The 23,479-nt window shown below is 35.9% G+C and overlaps 2 protein-coding genes across 4 annotated transcripts; one reads left to right on the forward strand and one right to left on the reverse strand.

Annotated features, from left to right (window-relative positions):
- Positions 1-294: 294 nt before the first annotated feature.
- On the forward strand, positions 295-4,838 carry LOC108984962. 3 transcript variants are annotated; one of them, XR_004801426.1, is made up of 3 exons: positions 295-458; positions 680-758; positions 4,503-4,592. XR_004801426.1 is itself a non-coding variant. In XM_035689905.1 (2 exons), the coding sequence occupies exon 1, from the start codon at positions 2,040-2,042 to the stop codon at positions 2,949-2,951; it is 912 nt and encodes a 303-aa protein (XP_035545798.1). In that variant the 5' UTR covers positions 1,789-2,039; the 3' UTR covers positions 2,952-3,023; positions 4,503-4,838. The 3 variants fall into 3 exon arrangements, 1 of the variants encoding a protein (XP_035545798.1); XR_004801427.1 differs by lacking the exon at positions 680-758 and having other exon boundaries at positions 4,503-4,587; XM_035689905.1 differs by lacking the exons at positions 295-458; positions 680-758 and adding an exon at positions 1,789-3,023 and having other exon boundaries at positions 4,503-4,838.
- Positions 4,246-19,375, reverse strand: LOC108984959 (peroxisomal 2,4-dienoyl-CoA reductase-like). The gene is made up of 6 exons (XM_035689906.1): positions 19,297-19,375; positions 18,945-19,158; positions 8,890-9,049; positions 8,214-8,383; positions 7,875-8,097; positions 4,246-4,651 (listed from the first exon to the last, which is right to left on the reverse strand). Exons 2-6 carry the CDS (start codon positions 19,134-19,136, stop codon positions 4,497-4,499), a joined length of 900 nt encoding a protein of 299 aa, XP_035545799.1. The 5' UTR covers positions 19,137-19,158; positions 19,297-19,375; the 3' UTR covers positions 4,246-4,496.
- Positions 19,376-23,479: the final 4,104 nt, after the last annotated feature.

A 23,479-nucleotide genomic window follows, 5' to 3' on the forward strand; every position in this document is an offset into this window, starting at 1 on the left:
TTAATAAGTTTAAGAAGAATATAATAAATAAATAAATAAATAAATATAATGTATAGAAATGATGAATAGCAAAACTTAAAGTCTTTGCAAGAATTGAGACAACAAAGCAAGTCAACCCAACACCCCGCATCACACTCGTGCCCACATTAAACAACAGCCCCAAATCGGCAATAAATGTCCCAGATTCTCCTATGGATAATGTTACATACCCCGTTAGTTTATCTCGTTTTAGCATCCCGTTTGACGTGGCCTTCAATGTTTCACTTCCTTTAATTTTTTTGAGGCCCATGTAAAACACATCCCCATCCCTCCCCCCCACTCGTAAAACTTCTCCCCAGCTTCACTGCGTTTGCGACTTCTCCTCCCAGCCCCATTGCAGAATGACATCAACTTCGCCCCCAATCCCATGAGTTCATCTCCTCCCCTCCATCTTCGAAGGAATCTCCGACCGGCATAAGGTAAAAGTTCAAAAAAAAAAAAAAAACCCTCAGTTTCTTTCCCCTGCACCTGTCGAGATAAACATTTTTTTTTTTTTGTTTATCTGGAATTTGCTTGGTCTTCTAAGCCTTTTTTTTACCTATCTCTGGATTTCTATTCTCTATCTCTTGATTTTTTTTTGTTCATTTTGCCTCTTTGTGGTTTTTTTACTGAGTGTTGTGGAATTTTGCAAATGTTGTAGATCGACATCGACCTCGCCCCCAGCCGCACGAGTTCATCTCCTCCCCTCCATCTCCGAAGGAATCTCCGACCGGCATAAGGTAAAAAAAAAAAATTCTCAATTTCTTTTTACAAATGTTCATTTTGTCTCTTTGTGGGGAGGAGATGAACTCGTGGGGCTAGGGGCGAAATGGATGTCGATCTGCAATGGGGTTGGGAGGCGAAGATGAAAACATAATGGGGCTGGGGAGAAGTTTTACGCAAGCTCTGGAGAGGGGGGATGGGGATGTGTTTTACATGGGCTTAAAAAAAATTAAAGGAAGTGAAACATGAAAGGCCACATCAAACGGGATGTTAAAACAGGATAAACCAACGGGCTATGTAGCATTATCCTTCTCCTATAAGAACATTCACATCTGTTCCTATAATATTTCTTAAATTTTTATAAGAAGTATATTATTTTTTATAATTTTATAATTTTAACACTTTTTATAATTTTTTTTTTAAATCTTAGTCATCTTTCAAAAATCTCTTACATTCTATTCTCTATCATTTCTCTATTCTATTAAAATATTATTTTTTTATTATTTTTTTTCTCTCATTTTCTTTTGTATTTTTCTCTATATTTTATTAAAATATAAGTTTGAATAAATAAAAAAATTAGGATGTGTACAGTTACTCTCTAAATTACATCTTAAAATCAAAACTTAATTTAGAAAACTGGAAGTAGATGAATTTTGAGCATTCATATCCGATGCCCAAGTACCAGATTCTCAAATCGATATTGATCAAAATATTCTATACATTCAAATCTCTATTTTAGGATAAATGTTTGCGAGATGAACAATAGTTTTCTAAATATAGAAAATTACTATTCATCTTCTAAATTATTTTTTATCAATATTTTATTTTAATAAATAAAATAAATTCTTCTTTCAATTATTTATAATTTCTCTCGTATTCATATTTGTTATAATTTTAAATAATAATTTTAAAATTAATTTAATTAATTATGAAAATATAAAAAAAAATTAATTGTAAAAATATTATTATATCTATAAAAAATAATTTAAATTTTTGTTTAAAATATTTAGACTAATAATTAAAAATATAATAAAAAATACTGGGGTAGTTAAGTATGGATGAGAATGTTGTTCGCTTTTTATTTTTTTTCTAATAATTTGACTAATGAGTAGTTTTAGGGATGCGGATGGGAAGATGTGACCTCCTCGTCACTGATTCAACAGTACCAGCATTCTTTTCCCCCTCCTCTCGCCTCTTGAAATTTCTTTTAGCAACACCTCTCTCCGACTCTCCCTCCATTTTTTTGTCTCCGATCCATTCTCAATTTCTCAGACCCATTACCAGGTTTCCACCAAACTATGGATCTAGCCCCAGAAGAGCTCCAATTCCTAAAACTCTCAGATATCTTCAGAGAAGCAGTCGCCATCCCAAAACATTGCCCAAAGACCTTCTACCTCATCATCCTGACCCTTATCTTCCCTCTCTCCTTTGCCAACCTACCTGACTCTCTCTCCACCGACTCACTCTTAGCTGACCTCAAGATCTACCCACAAGCTGACCCGTCCCAGACCAGCCATGCATCGACCATCTTCCGATCACTCTTACCGTTCTTCTACGTCATCTTCATCTGTGCCTTCACCCTTTTCTCCACCTCCGCCGTTGTCTTCACTGTCGCCTCCCTCTATTCCTCGAAGCCCGTCTCCTTCTCCTCCACAATGTCTGCCATTCCCAAGGTCTTCAAGCCCATATTCGTAACATTTTCCTGTCTTGCTCTTTTGATGTTGGTCTACAATTTGGTGCTCCTTACTTTCTTGGAGATAATAGCCACTGTTGCCCGTGGCGGCCTTTTGCTGTTTCTTTCTTTGGTGGCCATCATCTTGCTCTTTCTTGTTGCGTATTTCTATATGAGCGCCTTGTGGGTAGTGGCCAGCGTGGTTTCGGTGCTGGAACCGGTACACGGTTTAGCCGCAATGAAGAAGAGCCGCGAATTGCTGAAGGGGAAGACCCGTCATGCCTTGGCGCTCGTTTTCCTATATTCGGCTGCCTGCTTGGTTATTAACGCCGTGTTTGACTCGGTGGTGGTGCTCGGAGGGAACAATTACGGGGTTTTTGTGAGGATTGTGGTGGGTGGGTTCTTGGTGTGTGTTTTGGTGATTGTGAATTTGGTGGGGTTGTTGGTACAGAGCGTGTTTTACTATGTTTGCAAGAGCTATCATCATCAGGGGATTGATAAGAACGCTTTGCATGATCATCTTGGGGAGTATCTCTGAAGAGCAGCATTCAGATGGAGAATTTGGAAATCTGAGATGGGGGCGAGCAACCTGACAGAGATGAATTCGCGTGTGAGTTTATGAGCACGAAATTATATGTAACTTTATAAATTTTATATTTGTGGTCACACGAATGGGTATTAAAGTAAAAATAAATAATAATTACAATCGTAAATATATAAATATTGTATAATTATTTAAAAAAAATAAATAAATATAAAACCTACATAAAAGAAAAATTTAATAATAAACTTTACTCTTTTTTAAAATGACTGCACAATACTTATATACTCCACGACTGCACGTAGCCTTTTGATACTGTGCAAATTTACTGTCAAAATATATAATACCTTTGTTGTTTGATACCAACTTCCAACAGCTAACTATTTGAGTGAGTCCAAAAACATTTAGATAGTGAGATGATTTTATATGGGTTGAATAAAATATTGTTAAATATTATTTTTTAATATTATTATTATTTTGAGAGTTGAAAAAGTTGAATTGTTTATTATATTTTATACAAAATTTAAAAAAGTTGTAATAATGAGATGAGATAGTTTCTCTATCCAAACAAGTCCTAGTTGTTTTGGATTGATCAGTTTTAGATCATTTCCGGGACTGGCGGGAGAGCTTTAGGTGCGGTTTGGAAACTGTGATGGACTTTGTAAACTCTGATACGATGCATATCTTTGTGTTTTATATATACGTTCTCTAAATAAGGTATTTTTCTCATGTGATCAAAGGGGGAAGAGTCTGATCATTGTGGTGAGACGAGTTCACTTTCCTGCTGCATATATCGATCATAACTATGGTTTTCTCTCTTTTCTTACCTACTATTCTGGTTCTAAAATAGTTTTTGATGTTTATTACTTCAGTGGTTCTTAACTTCTTTACATGGATTCCACTTTATTGTTGTTGTGATGTTTGCCTGGTGAAGTTCAAAGCTAAATCTGCTAACAAAAAGATCTGTTCATTGGGTTTTCTCCCTTTATATTGTTTGAGACACTCTTGGAGATATGTTGTATCATTGATCAAGGAGAGTAATTTAGGCTATACATTGTGATGGATTTGTAAATTTGTTGTTATTGTTGTTTTAGACTCCACGATTATCTACAGACTACAGTAGTTTTAGATTGGAAAATTGAATTGCATCGACACATATGGCAAAACAAAATAATACTTCATGTTATAAAAGAGAGAATTACATACATGTCTTGAGCTTTTTTTTAGTTTTTTACATCCACAAAAGAATTACATAAAATAATCTCACAAATTAACATGATTTTATCTGATCTGTTAAATCTACTTTATAATAAAAGTAATTTTACAATATAACGAATCACATCAAGTCCTATCAGTTTGTGGGATTGCTTTGGTGTAATCATTTTTGTGGCTAAAGTATTTAATTTTTTTTATCAGTACTGAGTTGAGTTTTGGTACAAACATGGGGAATTTATTGTGAAATCTCGGGCTGAGGCCGAAACTTTTGGCACTGTTCATTATTGTTCACATCCCCATTTGCTGAAATGATAACTACATATGGTGTTACAGCTTGCTATTAGGAATCACAACTGGTGCAGCTCTAGACCTCCTTTCCACTGCCCGAGAGTACTGCTTCACTGCTTCTTTGGGCAGTTTGCGGGAATGGCTCAGCCAGTCTCCTCCATCAACCACTAGGGTTGTTCCATTAACGTATTTTCCTAAAAGCAGAAGACCATAATACTCTCAGTGAATGGCAACATCATGGAAAAAAACAAAAGAAAATGAAAGAAAAATGAGAGGAATCTTCGTCCTAGCTTTGTCCAAAATCTCAAGATTTTCCGTAGTTTATGGAAGCATCAACTGTTTTCTGGAATGGAGTCTTTACGTACAATTATCTTTATCGCAGTTGAATGTGTCCATGATGTCATTTTTGAAAATATCAAGTACTATCGTTTGCATATATATATATATATATATATAGAGAGAGAGAGAGAGAGAGAGAGAGAGAGTAATCCGAAATCTAAGAAAACAGAATGGAGTAGTTTCTAGATTACAAGAAAAAACAGCATGGCATCTATAAGCATTACCAATAACAGTCAGATTTGAATTCAGAAAATACATATAAATTAGAGATAAGGTACGTCTAAAAGCTACAGTTCGTAGTCTTTTGGCAACGTTTCAATAGCACATATATTTAAATAAGGACTGCTACATTTATAAAGGAATTACATAAAAACAATCCTATAAATTGATGTGGTTTATCTAATCCGTTAAATCTACTTTATAATAAAAGTAATTTTACAATCTGATGAATCACATCAAACTACGTCAATTTGTAAGATTACTTTTGTGTAATCACTTTGTAGCTAGAATATTTCTCATATTAAATTCTTACCTAGGATAATAACAGGATTCCATTCATGGACATCTGGAACGCTTTGCATCACGTGATTCAATTCTTGACATCCTTACAGTTTGACGTAAGAATGATTTAAATAAAACATTTATAAATACCCGAAAATCTTTTGCCCAGCATACATGCAGTTCTAGCTCAAGAACATAAAAACTTCTGGTGTGGAAACACGTGTTGTTGCAGATTGGAAAAGCTCAATATCTCAGTAAATAACTAGTAGCCACATAGAAGTGGAAAATACATTGCAGAAAGAGTAAGAACGACACCGATGTATAAATCATCAATATCACTAATCTGTATATTCTATTCCTGGTTTCTGCTCCGAGCAATTGAGACTTGTAAACAATTCATCCTCATTGGAACTAAACCTTTCAAACACTTCACAGAATTCTTGAAGCCTGGGGTAAGGATTTCAAAAAGGAGGTAACAACCTCTATCTATGGATGAACGTAGAGTTCCAACTGGGTTTATCTAGACATTTCATACCTCCATAAGAAGTTACAAAGAGATCCATCACAATCAACATACCTATACCCAAGAGATAATATCGCCACCCAATTCCACAAGCAAATCTCTTTACACGTACTAGGTGATGATGGCAGAGAAAATGTCCTTATTTTTTTTTTAAATGTGGAAACCTGGTAAACTTGCTAAATCAGCTCAAGGAACAATCTTTAGAAATCTTTACATGTAATATTGGGTTTAAAAATATAGATTCAAAGAGTTAATAAATTTAGGAAAACACTATAGACACAAAGGGATTCTACAAAGGAATCCCACACATTGATGTGGCACACTACCAATGTGCCACATCTCCCCCATTTTTTTTTCTTTTCCTTTCTCCCCCTTCCCCCGTTCGCGCCCCTGCCATCTCCCCGCACCGGCCATGGTGGTCAAGGACCACCTCATGGTGGACAGAAGATGCCGGCGGTCCAAGCGGCACTGCCGGCGTGTAGTGCCAATAAGGGAGAGAGGGAGACGCTTTACCAAGAGAGGGAGACGCTGCTTGGGGAGAAGGGAGAGAGAGGGGCTGGGTGCGGTGGCTGGGGGAGATGCTTATGCCGACGAGGGGCTGGGTACAGTGGTGCAGTTGGGCTGCGACGACGGCGCTAGCAACGGCGAGAGGGAGAAGCCGTGTGAGGGGCTCGGTTTCGGGAGGAGGAGAGGGAGGGGCTGCACTGTGGAGAGCTGGGTCCAGTCGGGAGGTCACCGGTGAGGGGGAACAGCCGCTGGTAGTGGTCGGTGAGCGGCGGCGGCACTGCTGTGGCTGGGAGACCGAGTTGGGTGAGGCGCACGGCTGAAGGGGGAAAGAGGAGAGAGAGGGAAAGGGAAAGGGAGAAATTAGGGGTTAGGAAAAATGGACACGTGGCACATCAGTGTATGTGGGATCCCTTTGTGTCTCTAGCAGCCCTCATAAATTTATTGGTACTTAATGCATGGAATACACTAGGATCGTATAACTGTTTGAGAGGACTCTGTATTCTGCTCTTCATTCAACACTGTCAATCAAGTTATCAACTCCATTAAAGACCTGGGTGGGAGAGATGGCAATACCCAAGGCTCTGTGGTGGACTGGATCGTGTGAGTATATTGCATAGGTATGCCTTGATTCCTACATTGTAGCTATATAAGTGATTGCAAGGAGTCTCGACAGTGACTAGTCTTTTGATGCATAGTATGGATATGGTTAGCACTACTCTTGGTCGTGGCAATAAAGAGTTATATGGGTAAGTGCTAATCCAATATTGGGTGTTTATTTAGAACTGTAATGTATAAATGATTACAAGGAAGCCCTAATACTGGCTGGTCCTTTTGTTGTATTGGGCAAACATTGCTAAGGCTTCAAAAATGGTATCAGATTCAATCTAATAACCCGGTATGACACAGGGGCACTGGAACATGATATGGATCCAGATGAAGATGTTAGCAATTTTGAGAGGAAGAGATTGTGATACATGAAAGCGGTACGATTAGATTGAGCAGATTGTGAAGCAGTTATTTAGGGATATGCTATAAATTCTAATCAGGCATGTAGTCCAATCTCAAATCTAGTTGAAGCTATACGTGTAAATTGAACTACTATTACAATAGAAAGAACTAGCTCATCAGTAAGACTCTTATGATCCTTAAGATTGTTTTAGACGGTTGCACCAGCTTTTCAGTCTGGAAGTTTTATAAATAGGATATGATTCCATGACTTTCTATGAGAACATGACGCTACTTTACTTTTAAAAAGAAAAGTATACATGTACATCAACATATACATAATCACACATCAAATACAGGGAAAAAGGAAGAAAAATAGAGAGAGAGAGAGAGAGAGAGAGAGGATGGCATTATTTAGTAAGTTAGATTACTAACCCGCATCAGATGCAAGATAAAGAGCAGCCATAGCAATGTCCCATTTCTCTCCCAGTTTCAATAAAAGTACGTTCTGACTATTTTTGCTTATTATTTCCTCAGGTGCAAGATAGAGAGAGAGAGAGAGAGAGACAGGATGGCATTATTTAGTTAGTTAGATTACTAACCCGCATCAGATGCAAGATAAAGAGCAGCCATAGCAATGTCCCATTTCTCTCCCAGTTTCAATAAAAGTACGTTCTCACTATTTTTGCTTATTATTTCCTCAGGTGCAAGTTTACTAAAGCCAGGAGTGTCTTTGATGGGTCCTGGTGCAATCCCATTGATTCTGATGTTGTAATCTGTCCCCCATTCTAATGCCAAACTTCTTGTAATGCTATCAACAGCTGCCTGATAAAAAGAAAAGGATGTTGTTAAGTCATTGGATACAATTCATAAGTAAAATTATTAACAACCTACCTATAAAAAAAAATTATTAACAAACTTGCAGACCTCAATGTACAAACCTTAGCAGCAGATACATGGATTTGATACCAAGAAGCTGTATAATGCAATGTTGCACTTATGTTTATGATTGTTCCGCCAACAAAATGGTCTTTCCCTGGTCCCCCTTTCTTGAGGTACTTAAGTGCTTCGTGGCACATTGTATAAGTACCAACAGAATCTATGTCAATTACTGCAGAAAACAATAAAACAAAGAAACGTTCACCATAACTCTAAGAGCATTTAATGAGCTGAGAATCCTGTGAGGATATTATAAAATTATTGTATAGGGGCTGGCTTCGTTTGATATAAAAAATAAGTTGCAATTATCGACTCAATTTACAAGAAAGATCATCAAATGACATGAGTCATGAAAATGGTGTTTTTCCATCATGTTCAGACAGAAGTTGGTATGAAAATCCATTTGTGTGGAATTTGAAATAAATCAGTTTTACAGATGTCATATATCAATTCTTGCACTTATTTCTCAAAAGTGGTTCTACAGTTGTCCCTGTTTTTGAATGACTGCATGGTTTCTATAAGGAAAATACTTTAGTAGGTTACAATAGTTTTCATTGTCTGTTACGAAGTTCACAACCTGGTTTATAATAGTGGTGACTTAAATCAATTTAATCAACTTAGCTTAACTTCAAGGATATTGACAAGGGTCCAACATGTTCATATATAAGAAGTTACAACCTGTTCGGAAGCCATTAGGGGATAGATCTTCTACCGGTACAAGGAAATTGCCAGCTGCAGCATTCACAAGAATGTCAAGCCTGCCAAAATGCTTGATAGTTGATTCCAGAACTCTAATTGCATCTTCTCTTTTGCGAACATCTCCCTCAAGTCCAATAGCCTGTAACGAAAATGATAAACTTGTTTCAGCTCTGTAGTCATGAAACCATAAATCACCATCCAACTAAATGGAAGCATACTAGTAACACTAATATATTTTAAGCAGAAATCAGGCGTGAAAATTCTACAGGCTAGAGAACAAAAAGAATATTATCTCCAAAGCCCGAGCTATTAAGTTGAGAGGAACAATTATTATGTGGACATATTATGCTCCATACCAACTCATGTAGGACTCTTCTGGCACTCTTTTTATGTGTAAGCCTAACAGAAACTGAAGAAATCCCATCAAGATAGATGGGCCCAAACAACCTGAGGCTAGTGTCCATGAACATACCAAAACCAGGCAATGATACCATTATGAGCATCCAGTACCAAAGCTGAAAACTGCTATATTGAGAGCCAAAGGTGATGGGTTTGCTCCTTTGTGAATCCCACATCGGTGGGAGAAAAAAGAGAAGGAGGCCCCATGGCCTATAAAAGGGAGGCTTAGCCTCTTAGTTAGATACACCAAATCATAAGCTTATTTAGTAATTTGTGACTTCAGTAAAATTCCTCTATTAGTTTTTTCTTGTAAAAGGGAAAGAGGTCAGAGTTAAAGTTTTACTAGTGGGGAAGGTTTGTGGGTGTCATTTGGAGTGAGGAGAAAAATTGTGTGATTGTAATAATTTTTCACATAGTGTATTTTCTTCTCTGGGTCTGGTGGTTTTTTCTCCTATTTTGGGAGTTTCCACGTAAATTCTTGTGTTGTTATTATTTCTCTGTTTTACTTCATATTTCACCAAAGGGTGGATCCTAGGGGGGTGAATTTAGGAGGTCCAAATTCCTAACAAGTGGTATCAGAGCCACTAGGTTCTTTTTGGTGGGTGGAGCTTTGGTGTGGTAGTGTGGATACGTACAGTCTAAGGAGGTTCTGTCTAGGAGATTGGTATTTAAGTGGTCCAGTGTGACCCTCCAATCTTTCCTGGGAACCTTGAAGTTCTGTCTAGGAAAGATTATAATCTTTCCTGGGAACTTACTTAGTGAGTACTATTCATTTCTACGGTAAAATTCATCGAGGCAATGTCAGGAAGTAAGATTTCAAATTCTATCAGATATGAGGTGGAGAAATTTGATGGGAGAATCAATTTTGGCTTGTGGCAAGTTCAAGTCAAGGATGTTTTGATTCAATCAGGATTACACAAGGCATTGAAAGGCAGACCAACCCCTGAAGTCAGCAGTGATACTAGCGTGACTGATCAAATAAAGAGCAGATCTGTAATGAGCGATGAAGATTGGGAAGATCTGGATTTGAGAGCAGCAAGTGCGATATGTCTGTGCTTGGCCAAGAATGTTCTTGCAAATATACATGGTATATCTACGGCAAAGAAACTCTGGGAAAAGCTAGAAGAGTTGTATCAGACAAAAGGCGTCTCAAATCGGGTGTACCTAAAGGAGCAGTTTCATACACTGCATATGAGTGAAGGTACGACTATTTCAGATCATTTAAGTGTTCTCAATGGTATTGTCTCTGAGCTAGAATCTATTGGAGTTAAAATTGATGATGAGGATCAAGCCTTGAGGCTCATCTGGTCTCTTCCATCTTCCTATGAACATATGAAGCCTATTTTGATACATGGGAAGGAGAAAATAATTTTTTCAGAGGTTACCAGTAAACTCTTTTCTGAAGAGAGAAGACTAGGTGGTGGAAGAAATGGTCCACCTGTGAACTTAGCAGTGGTAGTAGCTGGTAATGGGAAGAAGAAGAACTCCATGAAGATGAAAGTAGTCTGCTGGGGGTGTGGACAATCTGGGCACGTCAAGAAAAATTGTCCAAGAGGTGGAGCAGGTTCGGCAAGTGGCTCCAAGTCAGTAAATGGAGATACTGATAATGAAACTAACGTTGTGTCCCTCTCCATGGAAGACGATGTCTGTTAAAGGGACATGTACATCCTCATGGCATGCCATTAATTCCCAAAGTTGTCATGATAGAGGATGTGTTAATGTTAGCTGGTCCACAAATTTGCACACAAGCATTGGTTTGGCATTAATGTAGGGTGTGTGGTGGAAATTTATGTCGATGGCTGATGAACTTCCAGAAAAGCCAAACGTGGAAGTTGGACCATAATTTTTCAGCAAGGTTATTTTCGACATGTGCCGAAATTGAAATGCTTGGAATTGGTTTATTCTGAGTGGGTATGCTTTTATGGTGGAGCATGATAGCAGAAGCTATGAAGATCTTCATTGCGGTGGAGCGTGGCTGTGGGATCAGCCAAAGTCGCAAGGTGGAGATTGATGGGTTTGCTCCTTTGTGAATCCCACATCGGTGGGAGAAAAAAGAGAAGGAGGCCTCATGGCCTATAAATGGGAGGCTTAGCCTCTTAGTTAGGTACACCAAATCATAAGCTTATTTAGTAACTTGTGACTCTAGTAAAATTCCTCTATTAGTCTTTTCTTGTAAAAGGGAAAGAGGTGAGAGTTAAAGTTTTACTAGTGGGGAAGCTTTGTGTGTGTCATTTGGAGTGAGGAGAAAAATTGTGTGATTGTAATAATTTTTCATATAGTGTATTTTCTTCTCTGGGTCTGGTGGTTTTTTCTCCTATTTTGGGAGTTTCCACGTAAATTCTTGTGTTGTTATTATTTCTCTGTTTTACTTCATATTTCACCAAAGGGTGGATCCTAGGGGGGTGAATTTAGGAGGTCTAAATTCTCAACAAAAGGGTATGCATGTAACCATTGGTGGGTTTTTCTAACACCACCTCTCACGACTAAAATTGAGAATGTATGACAAGCACGTAATTAACACGCACAAACACTTGAAACCTTTTTTTTTAATGAGCCAAACACCTGAAATCTTCTTTCGTGTGCAAACTCGCCATTGAGACATTAACTGTGAACCAAACAATATATAGGCGCCTTGCGAATGCAAAACAGAGAAAACCACCAAAGCAGGATCATAGGATTCGAACCAGGCCCCAATACCATATTAAAGTTACTCAACAGAGAAATTTAAGCAATCACAAAGTGGGCGAACAACGCATGTTAAGGACGCATTAGCGCGTACTTACATTTGATCTTTTAGTTTTGCAATGGAAGATACAAGACATGTTGACCGATTCTCTCTTATTTAAACTATATTGACCGATTCTTGCTCATGAAGACGTTCATGAGTGGGAGTCTATCACCTTAAGAGTCCTTTAAGTGGTCCAACACTCCTCCATCAGTTTAAATTGATCCCATGAAAATAGGATCACGTGGGACACGTAAACCCGAAATTTGATGGGAATTTCGGCTATAAATACATGTGTTTGGTCTCCAAACTTACTCACTCAATTCCCTTCGGTAATACACCATCTAAATAGAGTAGAGAAGAGTTTGGAAGAGCCAAACACAGTGAAAACCGAAACTTTTTCAGTGAATTGCATCAATGGCTGGAGGTAAGATTTCTTGGCATTAAACCCTTTAATTCTCGTTTCTAAAGTGTTATTCCGCATTAGAGAATTTTATTTAAGTCTAACAGTTGGTATCAGAGCATTAAAATCCTCTGTCTTGATGTTTAAATTCAAAAAACCGTGTTCCTCTGTTTTTGGCCGTGAATTGAAAAATTTTTTTTGGGTTTTGTTTTTTGGACGTTTTTAATTTGAAAGAAGTTTAGAAATCATAAAGAAATATTTTTTCTAAGCTTTCTGTGATTAAAAACATCATTTTTGACGTGAAAAAACACTGTAAAACGCGAAAATCGCGCTGCGTCTGGAGGTAGAAGACGACGCGGAACGACATGTCGTTTTCAGGCTTGTTGAAAACGACATGTCGTTTTGGCAGCTTATGTTTCATTCGGTTCTGCTAAACGACAGGTCGTTTTCAACTTTGATGAAAACGACATGTCGTTTAGCATTAGGTTCTCTATTCCCGTATACCGCTAAACGACACGTCGTTTTCAATTTAATGAAAACGACATGTCGTTTTACTTCGGAGGCCGTTCAAGTGTAATGACAAAAACGACACGTCGTTTTTCAATTGATGAAAACGACATGTCGTTTTATTCGGTAGTCGTTTATCAAGCCTGAAGGTAAACGACATGTCGTTTTGAGTTTCAGTAAAACGACATGTCGTTTAGAGGCTGTCTGTGTTTTAAGAAATGGGCAAAACGACACGTCGTTTTTTCATTCTAGAAAAACGACATGTCGTTTACTTGGTGCAAAAAAAAAAAAAAAAGTAAATTTTTTTTTTTCCCATTTTTAAATGGGTTGAATAGTGGGTTTTTGGGTTTATGCCCATTGTGCTTATAATTTTTTATTTTTATTTTTAATTATATGCATTGAGGATATTTGTTTATTATGCTCATATTTAGTTTGCATAAATTGATTAATTTTTTACTTTTTACATGCAATTTTTGATGAGTATATAGTTTAGAGCATGAGATTAAATGTTATGCATAATATTATAATCTAGATTGTGCAATATTTATGCTTATATTATGAATCTTTTGTGCATAGTTATAACATGTGAGTATTAGTTAAAATTATGTAATTCATAATATTAAGCTAGTCTTATGCAATTTAAATGTCTAGTGATCCATATAGTTTTATGTTAATTAGAGAATAGCCACAGCATCTTTAATTAAGTAAAATTATAATGATTGATTAGGATCACATAAGAAATATTAGACATTAATTGTAATTAATTATACATAAATATAATAAATTTTATCCCACAGGAATTTTTATTATATTTATATTATTAATTAGGATAAAATATCAAGTTATTCATTAATTACCCACAGGAATTATGAATGAAGTAAATAATTTGATAGTTTTATCATAAAAGTCTAAGATAGAATACACATCAAATTCATAATATACCCTTTAGAATTATGAATTAAGTAATTATATTGATAAAATTCTATCATATAGAATAATTGGATCTACTGGTATTAAAATTTAGCCCACAGGCAATTTTATGTCATTAGATTCAATTTTTAGGCATGATTTACATTGGTAAAACATGAATATTTATTTAGGCCTCAATTTTAACATAAACATGTAATCTATATGCAGTTTCACAACCTACAAATTTCTCTGATATTCGTTATGATATCCCTGAACTTAAGGGAGATAACTATAAGGTCTGGAAGGAGAGAATTCTTCTTCATTTAGGGTGGATGGATATAGATTATGCTATTAGGAAAGACGAACCACCAGCTGTAACTGATACCAGTAATGCAGCAGACATCGCACTTTATGAGCGATGGGAGCGATCTAATCGCCTAAGCATGATGTTCATTAAGACTAGAATATCAGCTGGTATTCGTGGTTCTGTCGATCAGCATGAAAAGGTCCGAGACTTGCTAAAAGCCATTGATGAACAATTTGTCACTTCAGACAAGGCTCTAGCAAGCACCCTAATTATGAAGTTCTCATCCCTAAGACTCACCAGTGTGAAAGGTGTGCGTGAGCACATCATGCAAATGAGGGACAATGTGGCTCAATTGAAGAAACTCGAGGTTGAAATGTCGGAGTCCTTCCTAGTGCACTACATCCTGAACACACTCCCGCATCAATATGGACCCTTCAAAATCTCTTACAACACACATAAGGATAAATGGTCAATTAATGAACTCATGACCATGTGTGTTCAAGAGGAAGGGAGACTGATGATGGAACAGGGTGAAAGTGCAATGCTGGCAACGCATGGAAAGGGCAAAAATCAAGCCAAACTGAAGGGAAAAGGCAAAATACCTCCGCAAGGTGGTATTAAGAAAGATTCCAAGTGTTTCTTCTGTAAAAAGAAGGGACACATGAAGAAGGAATGCGCCAAATTCCAGAAATGGCTTGCAGACAAAGGTAATTCGACCTCACTTGTTTGTTATGAATCTAATATGGTTAATGTCAATATTAACACATGGTGGATTGATTCTGGATCAACAATCCACATTTCGAATTCCTTGCAGGGTTTGCAAAACCTAAGGAAGCCAGTGGGAAGTGAGCGAAGCATCTTATCAGGAAACAAGATGGGCTCGCATGTGGAAGCTGTTGGAACTTGCTATTTAATTTTATCTAGTGGTTTTGTTTTAAAGTTGGAGAAGACCTTTTATGTTCCAAGTTTTTCTAGAAACTTGATTTCAGTTTCAAGACTAGTACCTTTTGAATATTCCTTTAATTTTTCAAATTCATCATTCAGTTTATTTTATAAATCTGATTGTGTTGGGAATGGTACTTTGTCTGATGGTCTTTACTGCATTAATTTACAAAACAATACCACTTATGATTCAATGCATGTTCACACTGGCACTAAAAGATGTGTTATTAATGAGGATTCCTCTAAATTATGGCACCGGAGATTAGGCCATATCTCCCTAGATAGGATTAAAAGATTAGTAAATGAAGGGGTACTTAATACTCTAGATTTTTCTGATTTTGAGACTTGTGTGGACTGCATAAAGGGAAAGCAGACCAACAAGTCAAAGAAAGGTGCCAATAGGAGTTCAGACATATTAGAGATCATACATACTGATATATGTAGTCCAGACATGGACTCATATGGTCAGAAATACTTCATCTCTTTTATAGATGATTACTCACGATATATGTATCTCTACATGCTTCATAACAAGAACGAAGCATTAGATGCCTTTAAAATCTTTAAGGCTGAAGTAGAGAAACAATGCGGTAAACAAATTAAGATCGTGAGATCAGATAGAGGTGGAGAATATTATGGTAGATACACTGAGAATGGACAAGCACCTGGGCCATTTGCAAAGTTTCTTCAAGAGCATGGGATTGTTGCCCAATACACCATGCCTGGTTCACCGGACCAGAATGGTGTAGCAGAAAGAAGAAACCGAACATTATTGGACATGGTGCGGAGTATGCTTAGCAGCTCCAATCTTCCTAAATCATTGTGGGTTGAAACACTTAAGACGGCAGTGTATATATTAAACCGAGTTCCAACCAAGGCTGTTTCTAAAACGCCATTTGAATTATGGAAAGGTTGGAAACCGAGTTTGCGACATATGCGCGTTTGGGGATGCCCGTCTGAGGTGAGAATTTATAATCCACAAGAGAAGAAACTAGACCCAAGGACCATTAGTGGGTATTTCATTGGATATGCTGAAAGGTCTAAAGGTTATAGATTTTATTGTCCATCTCACAGTACTAGGATTGTGGAATCAAGAAATGCAAAGTTTCTTGAGAATGACTTGATCAGTGGGAGCGATCAAACCAGGAACATAGTTTCTGAGAATGATCATTCAGAATCTCAACCTTCCACTTCAAGTGATAGATTGGTTATTGTTTACAACACCCCTCAAGTACCAACTGGTGTTGAACTACCAATCATTGAAGTTCCACAAGTTGCTAACGACACTCTAGTAGATCAGGTAGTTCAAGAGTTGCCAACAACTTTTGAACAACCAGTTGAACCACATACTACTTCTCAGGAAGATGATGGTGCAACATTAAGAAGATCTGTTAGAGCAAGAAGATCAGCAATTCCTAGTGATTATGTTGTGTATCTGCAAGAATCTGACTATAACATTGGAGCCGAAAATGATCCCGAGTTATTTTCACAAGCCATGAGTTGCAAAGAATCAGAATTATGGTACAATGCCATGAAGGAAGAGATGAATTCCATGAAGAGTAACGAAGTCTGGGATCTTGTTGAGTTGCCTAATGGTGTAAAAGCCATTGGATGTAAATGGGTCTTTAAAACCAAAAGAGACTCATTAGGCAACATTGAGAGATACAAGGCAAGACTCGTTGCTAAGGGATTCACTCAGAAAGAAGGAATCGATTACACGGAGACTTTCTCTCCCGTATCTAAGAAAGATTCCTTGCGTGTTATTTTGGCATTAGTAGCCCATTTTGATTTTGAATTGCAACAAATGGATGTGAAAACAGCATTTCTCAATGGAGATCTAGAGGAGGAGGTTTACATGAAACAGCCTGAAGGATTCCCCTCTAGTGATGGTGAGCAATTGGTTTGCAAGCTTAAGAAATCCATATACGGTTTAAAACAAGCATCTCGCCAATGGTATTTGAAATTCCATAATGTAATTTCTTCATTCGGTTTTGTAGAAAACGTTATGGATCAATGTATATACCAGAAGGTCAGTGGGAGTAAAATATGTTTTCTTGTTTTATATGTGGATGACATTTTGCTAGCAACCAATGATAAGGGTTTGCTGCATGAAGTGAAACAATTCATCTCTAAAAATTTTGATATGAAGGATATGGGTGAGGCATCTTATGTCATTGGCATTAAGATCCATAGAGACAGATTTCGAGGCATCTTGGGTCTGTCTCAGGAAACCTATATTAATAAATTTTTGGAGAGATATCGGATGAAGGATTGTTCACCAAGTGTAGCTCCCATTGTGAAGGGTGATAGGTTCAATTTGAATCAATGCCCAAAGAACGACCTTGAAAGAGAACAAATGAAGAACATTCCATATGCTTCTGCTGTCGGAAGCCTAATGTATGCTCAGGTCTGTACAAGACCTGACATTGCATTTGCTGTGGGAATGTTAGGACGATATCAGAGTAATCCAGGTTTAGACCACTGGAGAGCTGCAAAGAAAGTAATGAGGTACCTTCAAGGGACCAAAGAATACATGCTTATGTATAGACGAACGGACAATCTGGAAGTAATTGGCTACTCAGATTCTGACTTTGCTGGCTGTGTTGATTCACGCAAATCAACATCAGGATACATATTTTTGATGGCCGGTGGAGCTATATCATGGAGGAGTGCCAAGCAGACTTTGACTGCCACTTCTACTATGGAAGCCGAGTTCGTCTCTTGTTTTGAGGCCACTTCACATGGTGTATGGCTTAAGAGTTTCATTTCTGGGCTTAGAATTATGGATTCAATCTCTAGGCCATTGAGAATGTATTGCGACAATTCAGCTGCTGTTTTTATGGCTAAGAATAACAAAAGTGGGAGTCGGAGTAAACACATCGACATTAAATATTTAGCCATAAGGGAACGTGTTAAAGAAAATAAAGTGGTCATTGAGCACGTAAGCACTGAACTAATGATCGCTGATCCTTTGACTAAGGGCATGCCACCGTTGAAATTCAAGGATCATATAGTGAATATGGGACTTGGTTCCATTATGTAGTTTTTCATTGTATGAACAATGTTATTTTTAATGAAATTCTTAATCATTTTGATGATCGTTTCTCATATTAATGTGCACCTTAATTTATTTTTGAGAAAATTTATCTGTATTGGACCAAGAATAAACATAGGGTTTATTCATTAAGAAATTGTTCCCACATAAATTGTAAAGAATGAATACATAGTAATACATGGAAGATAATACTCGTCATTAGAGGACCTATCGCCATGATTCATGTATTTATTACTTAAATGAAGATTATTGATGGGTTTAAGATCAGGAGTGTGGACCAAGTGGGAGAATGTTGACCGATTCTCTCTTATTTAAACTATATTGACCGATTCTTGCTCATGAAGACGTTCATGAGTGGGAGTCTATCACCTTAAGAGTCCTTTAAGTGGTCCAACACTCCTCCATCAGTTTAAATTAATCCCATGAAAATAGGATCACTTGGGACACATAAACCCGAAATTTGATGGGAATTTCGGCTATAAATACATGTGTTTGGTCCCCAAACTTACTCACTCAATTCCCTTCGGTAATACACCATCTAAATAGAGTAGAGAAGAGTTTGGAAGAGCCAAACACAGTGAAAACCGAAACTTTTTTAGTGAATTGCATCAATGGCTGGAGGTAAGATTTCTTGGCATTAAACCCTTTAATTCTCGTTTCTAAAGTGTTATTCCGCATTAGAGAATTTTATTTAAGTCTAACAAGACAAACTCAGTGGACTTGAGCAAAATCCCATTACAGACTAGTGAGATTAAAGAATATAATGCAGAAGTAAGAGAAAAAATACAGGAATTCCATGAGATTGAAGGGAGGCAACGGCAGATTCAAGGACGTGCCGGCGGCGGCCCATGATGGCAATAGAGGCTCCATGTATGCCCAGCTGATACGATATCTCGTACCCAATTCCTGACCCTCCTCCTGTCAACAGCGCCACCTTCCCTTTCAATACGTCAGCCTTGAAGGGGGACTCCATTGCCATGCGTTCTTGTGGACGTGGGTGCCTGTCGAGAAAAAAAGCTCGTTTCTTTGTGATCGAGTTGACTTGGGAAATGGCAAAGACGAAATAAAAACATATCTACAGGCAATCGTATCTTGAGAGCCTGGGGTCCACTCCAGTCTCCAGGGATTTAGGATCGAACCAATAACATTTTTTCTTGGTATTTCTTTTCTATAACATCGTGGAAGTGGAAACTGATAGAAGCAATTGTTGAGGTCCCCGCCAAAATCCACCGTCCTGTTTTTAATTATACTATTAATTACCATTTATAACAGCAGGTTGAAAAAGGCAATGGAAACGGCTTTACAAAATGAATTCTTCTGCAATTTCTTCTCCATAGTCGAAACCACCGCACCTCCAGAGATATTGATTTGCAAAATAGGGTGCGGCAAAGGAATAACTATTTTATACGAATGACCATTCTTTTATTTGATTGTCTTTTTTGAATGAGAAAATAGTCGCTCTTTTCCGGCACATGGGCCACCTCCGGAAGAGCTTTTCAAAGATGGTCCGGCCACCCATTTTTTTAAAGGAATGGATTAAGAATTCTCATTCATTCTTATATTTAATTATTTTCTTTTAAACGTATATTTGGCAACACAATTGTTGTCAGATTATTTTATTATTATTTTTATACAATTCATTATTATTTACAGATAATTTAAAATACACTAAACATCAAAACGGAATTTTATACTATTATGTGCTTACGATGATAATTATTTCGAGAAAATCCTTACATTCACCATAACTGTAAGACAAAATAAAGTTTTTTTATTTTATTTAGAAAAGCATATTGTATTCATTAATAACAGATATTATAAATTTGACCTGATATATACATTACAAGCCAACTACAATATTAATAGCTCTCCAGTATACAACTATCATTGACATGATCTAGTCTAAGTTGTAAATCTCTACAGACTTAAAGTCTAAGAGACAGCACAACTATATTCAAGACAGAGTTAACCAAATCCCATACTACGTATAAGGTGGAATAAAGGACACACTCTATAAACAAAAGTCCTAGAGATTGTGTTTTTTTTTTTTTTTCTAAAATAAAAGACATTACATAAGTTAAAAATACATGAAAAAATATCGTATTATATTTTGAAAAAATATAGATTCACATTTTCAATCTCGAAGGAAAATAAATTACAAAAACAACACCTGTGATGGCACGTGAGTGCCATACGCCACTTTGAAGGTATGTCAGTCGATCAAGTCTGAAGTAACTAGTGGTCCTGAACTCAGAAAAGTCGCATGTGGCGGTAAAAGGGAACCTTTAGCGGTAGCGTGTGGGTTTCATGTGCACCATTTGGACCAAGCGTGTGGCTTACGCGTTATTTCGTTCGGCATTTTTGGCCTGTCTAAAGGATGGGCGCCTTGGGAAGCCTGCGAAGGAGCGTGGTGATCGTCGGATCTCGAAGAGCAGCAGATCAGCCATCCTCCGTACTTAGCCTTGAAAAAACACCAAAAAATGAAAAAGAAAATGAGAAAACTAGAGAGGAGAAGAGAAATGAAGTTAGGTCCTCTCTTTGGCATCGACAGAGAGATATACCGAACAGACTGGCGATTTCATCTTCCAACTACACTGGACTAAAATTAAATCAAAGCCCATATTCTATACACGGCCCTATAAGAGTGGGCTTATGGGCTTGCAACCGAGGTGACTTAAAATCTGTCTAAATTTAGCTTGCTCAACTACAATACGTGACTGTTTTTCAACTTTTTTTTTTTTTTTTTGGTAAGAAAATGCTAAACGTAATTAAAAGAAAAACCTATAAAAAAATTTACTTATCCACTTATCAGTTATTTATATGATAAAAATTATAAAATTTAAAATTCAAAATTTAGATTTAAAAAAAAAACTAACAAAATGAATATTATAAATAAAAATAAATACATGTAGCACTACTCTTTTGTTAATATGGCTCGTTTAGACATATAAATTATCTCACCTCATCTCATTTCATTATTATAATTTTCTCAAACTCTCACATAAAATATAATAAACAATTTAATTTTTTAAAATTATAAAATAATAATAATAATAAATAATATTTTATTTAACTCATTTAAAACCATCTCATTTCATTATCCAAAACTACCCTTAATTTGATAAGGATTGATTCATAAATCTATTTCAGCCAATCAACATCGGCCACGTTTTTCAGGAAATAGATTAGTCCAAATGTTCAAATTCAAAATTTCCTTTAGATGCTGATGCTGATGCTGATGAAGACAAGGAGGTACGCAGGACCCAAAGGCCGAAAAAAGAAGTCCAAACTCATTGCCAACTGCAAATTAAATAGGACAAACATTTAAATAAGCATATGGACCATCCATTATTCTATTCTATTCTATAATAATCTCGTGAAAATTACACACCTAGATAGCTCCACATAGCATCTATATACGGTTTACTTGTACCACACTCCAAGGCAACTTAACTATCTAAAATGCGATAAACTATCTACAAATTCTTTTTTTCTATCCCTTGAACACGACTATGAAAATTATTTCCTATATCTTTGGAATTTGTTTTCCTACTTTCAAAACTAACCTCTAAGTTGAAATTAGCGATCTTTAGATATTGTTAGAATATTATTTTTTTAATATTATTATTATTTTATAATTTAAAAAAATTAAATTATTTATTATATTTTATATAAAAATTTAAAAAAATTATAATGATAAGATGAAATGAAACACTTTTACTATCCTAACAGGTGGGACTTGATGGATCGTTTAAATATTTCATAATTCTATGAATAATAATGAAATGATTTCAGTTAAAGTGTCGAATGATAAAAAATAAAATAAAATAGTAAAATGTCAATGAAGTCATAAAAGTGTTTAATTTTCTATCGTTCCTCTCACGGGTTGGATTGAATTAAACCTAAAGCTAATATTTTGTATGAAATGTATGTAATCGGCCTTATCAAATTCATATTTGTGCCTCGATTGGATCACAGATCATGCTTTCATGATGTATTGGAAAAAAAAAAAATTAACAGCTACAGATATTTAAAAAAAAAATAAATATATATATATATATATATACAACGTTTGAATCTTATAATATTTAATGTTACCTATCAAACTTTTTGAATATTTTTAATTGAGAAATGTTAGGAAATCCGTTTTGGGCTCCCGAATAGTTTTTCTGATGGCTTTTTATTTATTTAGTGATTTAATTTTTTTTCACATTATTTTTTAATATTTTTAAATATTTTAAAAAAATTATAATATTATTAAATAATATTTTCTTAATCACTAAATCAAAAAAATAAAAACTAAATAAAAAAACAATTGGAAAAACTTAACGGCCCTATCATTTTCCTTTTAAATTAGAGTGATAATATATGTATTTAGAATTTTATTTATAATTTTATATACAAAATTCATTTTATTAGTTTTATTTTTAAATTTTATAATTTTCATCATATGATCAATAACTAATTACACGTCAATACATATTATTATGTAAGTAAAAATTTTAAATATAAATATCATTTCCTATTTTAAATCCAGTATGTGTGCATTTTTTATCGTGTTTTTATTAGACAAACAATGAATAATTTTTGTGCTGCATAAAGATAAATATAGATCATTCTAAAATCTCGAGACAAAGAGATCAAACTTCGTGATCTAGATCAGATTTTCTTCTGATGTGTATTATATATTTTTTTAGTGGAAACTGACTCAGATTAAAAGTGACACGCACCATGAGCAGCAACAACCCACGTGTTTTCTAGGAAGCATATAAACATAATATGCTTGCGGCATATTCGACTCTTCATTAGAACTGCTCTTATACGTTGGTCAGCATTAATCCATTGACAAAGTTTGGTCCAACTCCAAACCACTACGGACGATAGAAAATGGTGTTTTTCTAACTTCTTCTCTTCTATCTATCAATCCAAATCATATTTAAAAGATAAATTAGGGTGCGTTTGGATGTTGAATTGAGTTGAATTGAATTGAGTTGAGATAATAAAATATTGTTAGAATATTATTGTTTATTATTATTATTATTTTGAGATTTGAAAAAATTGAATTGTTTATTATATTTGTTAGGATTTGAAAAAATTGTAATGATGAGTTTAGATGATTTTAAGTTTCAAATGAAGCCTTAATCTCTACTTATAAGACCCGTTTGGACAGTAAGATGAGATAAAATGAATTGAGATGATTTGTAAATAGTAATAAGATTATTAGTTAAAATTAAATAAGATGAGATGAGATGAAATTTTTTGTCCAAACAGGCCTAAATAGTTCCAACCTTCTTCAATAACATTTCATTTAAAAACTTAGCA

This window comes from Juglans regia, chromosome 4, assembly GCF_001411555.2.
Source record: "Juglans regia cultivar Chandler chromosome 4, Walnut 2.0, whole genome shotgun sequence".
Taxonomy (NCBI): domain Eukaryota; kingdom Viridiplantae; phylum Streptophyta; class Magnoliopsida; order Fagales; family Juglandaceae; genus Juglans; species Juglans regia.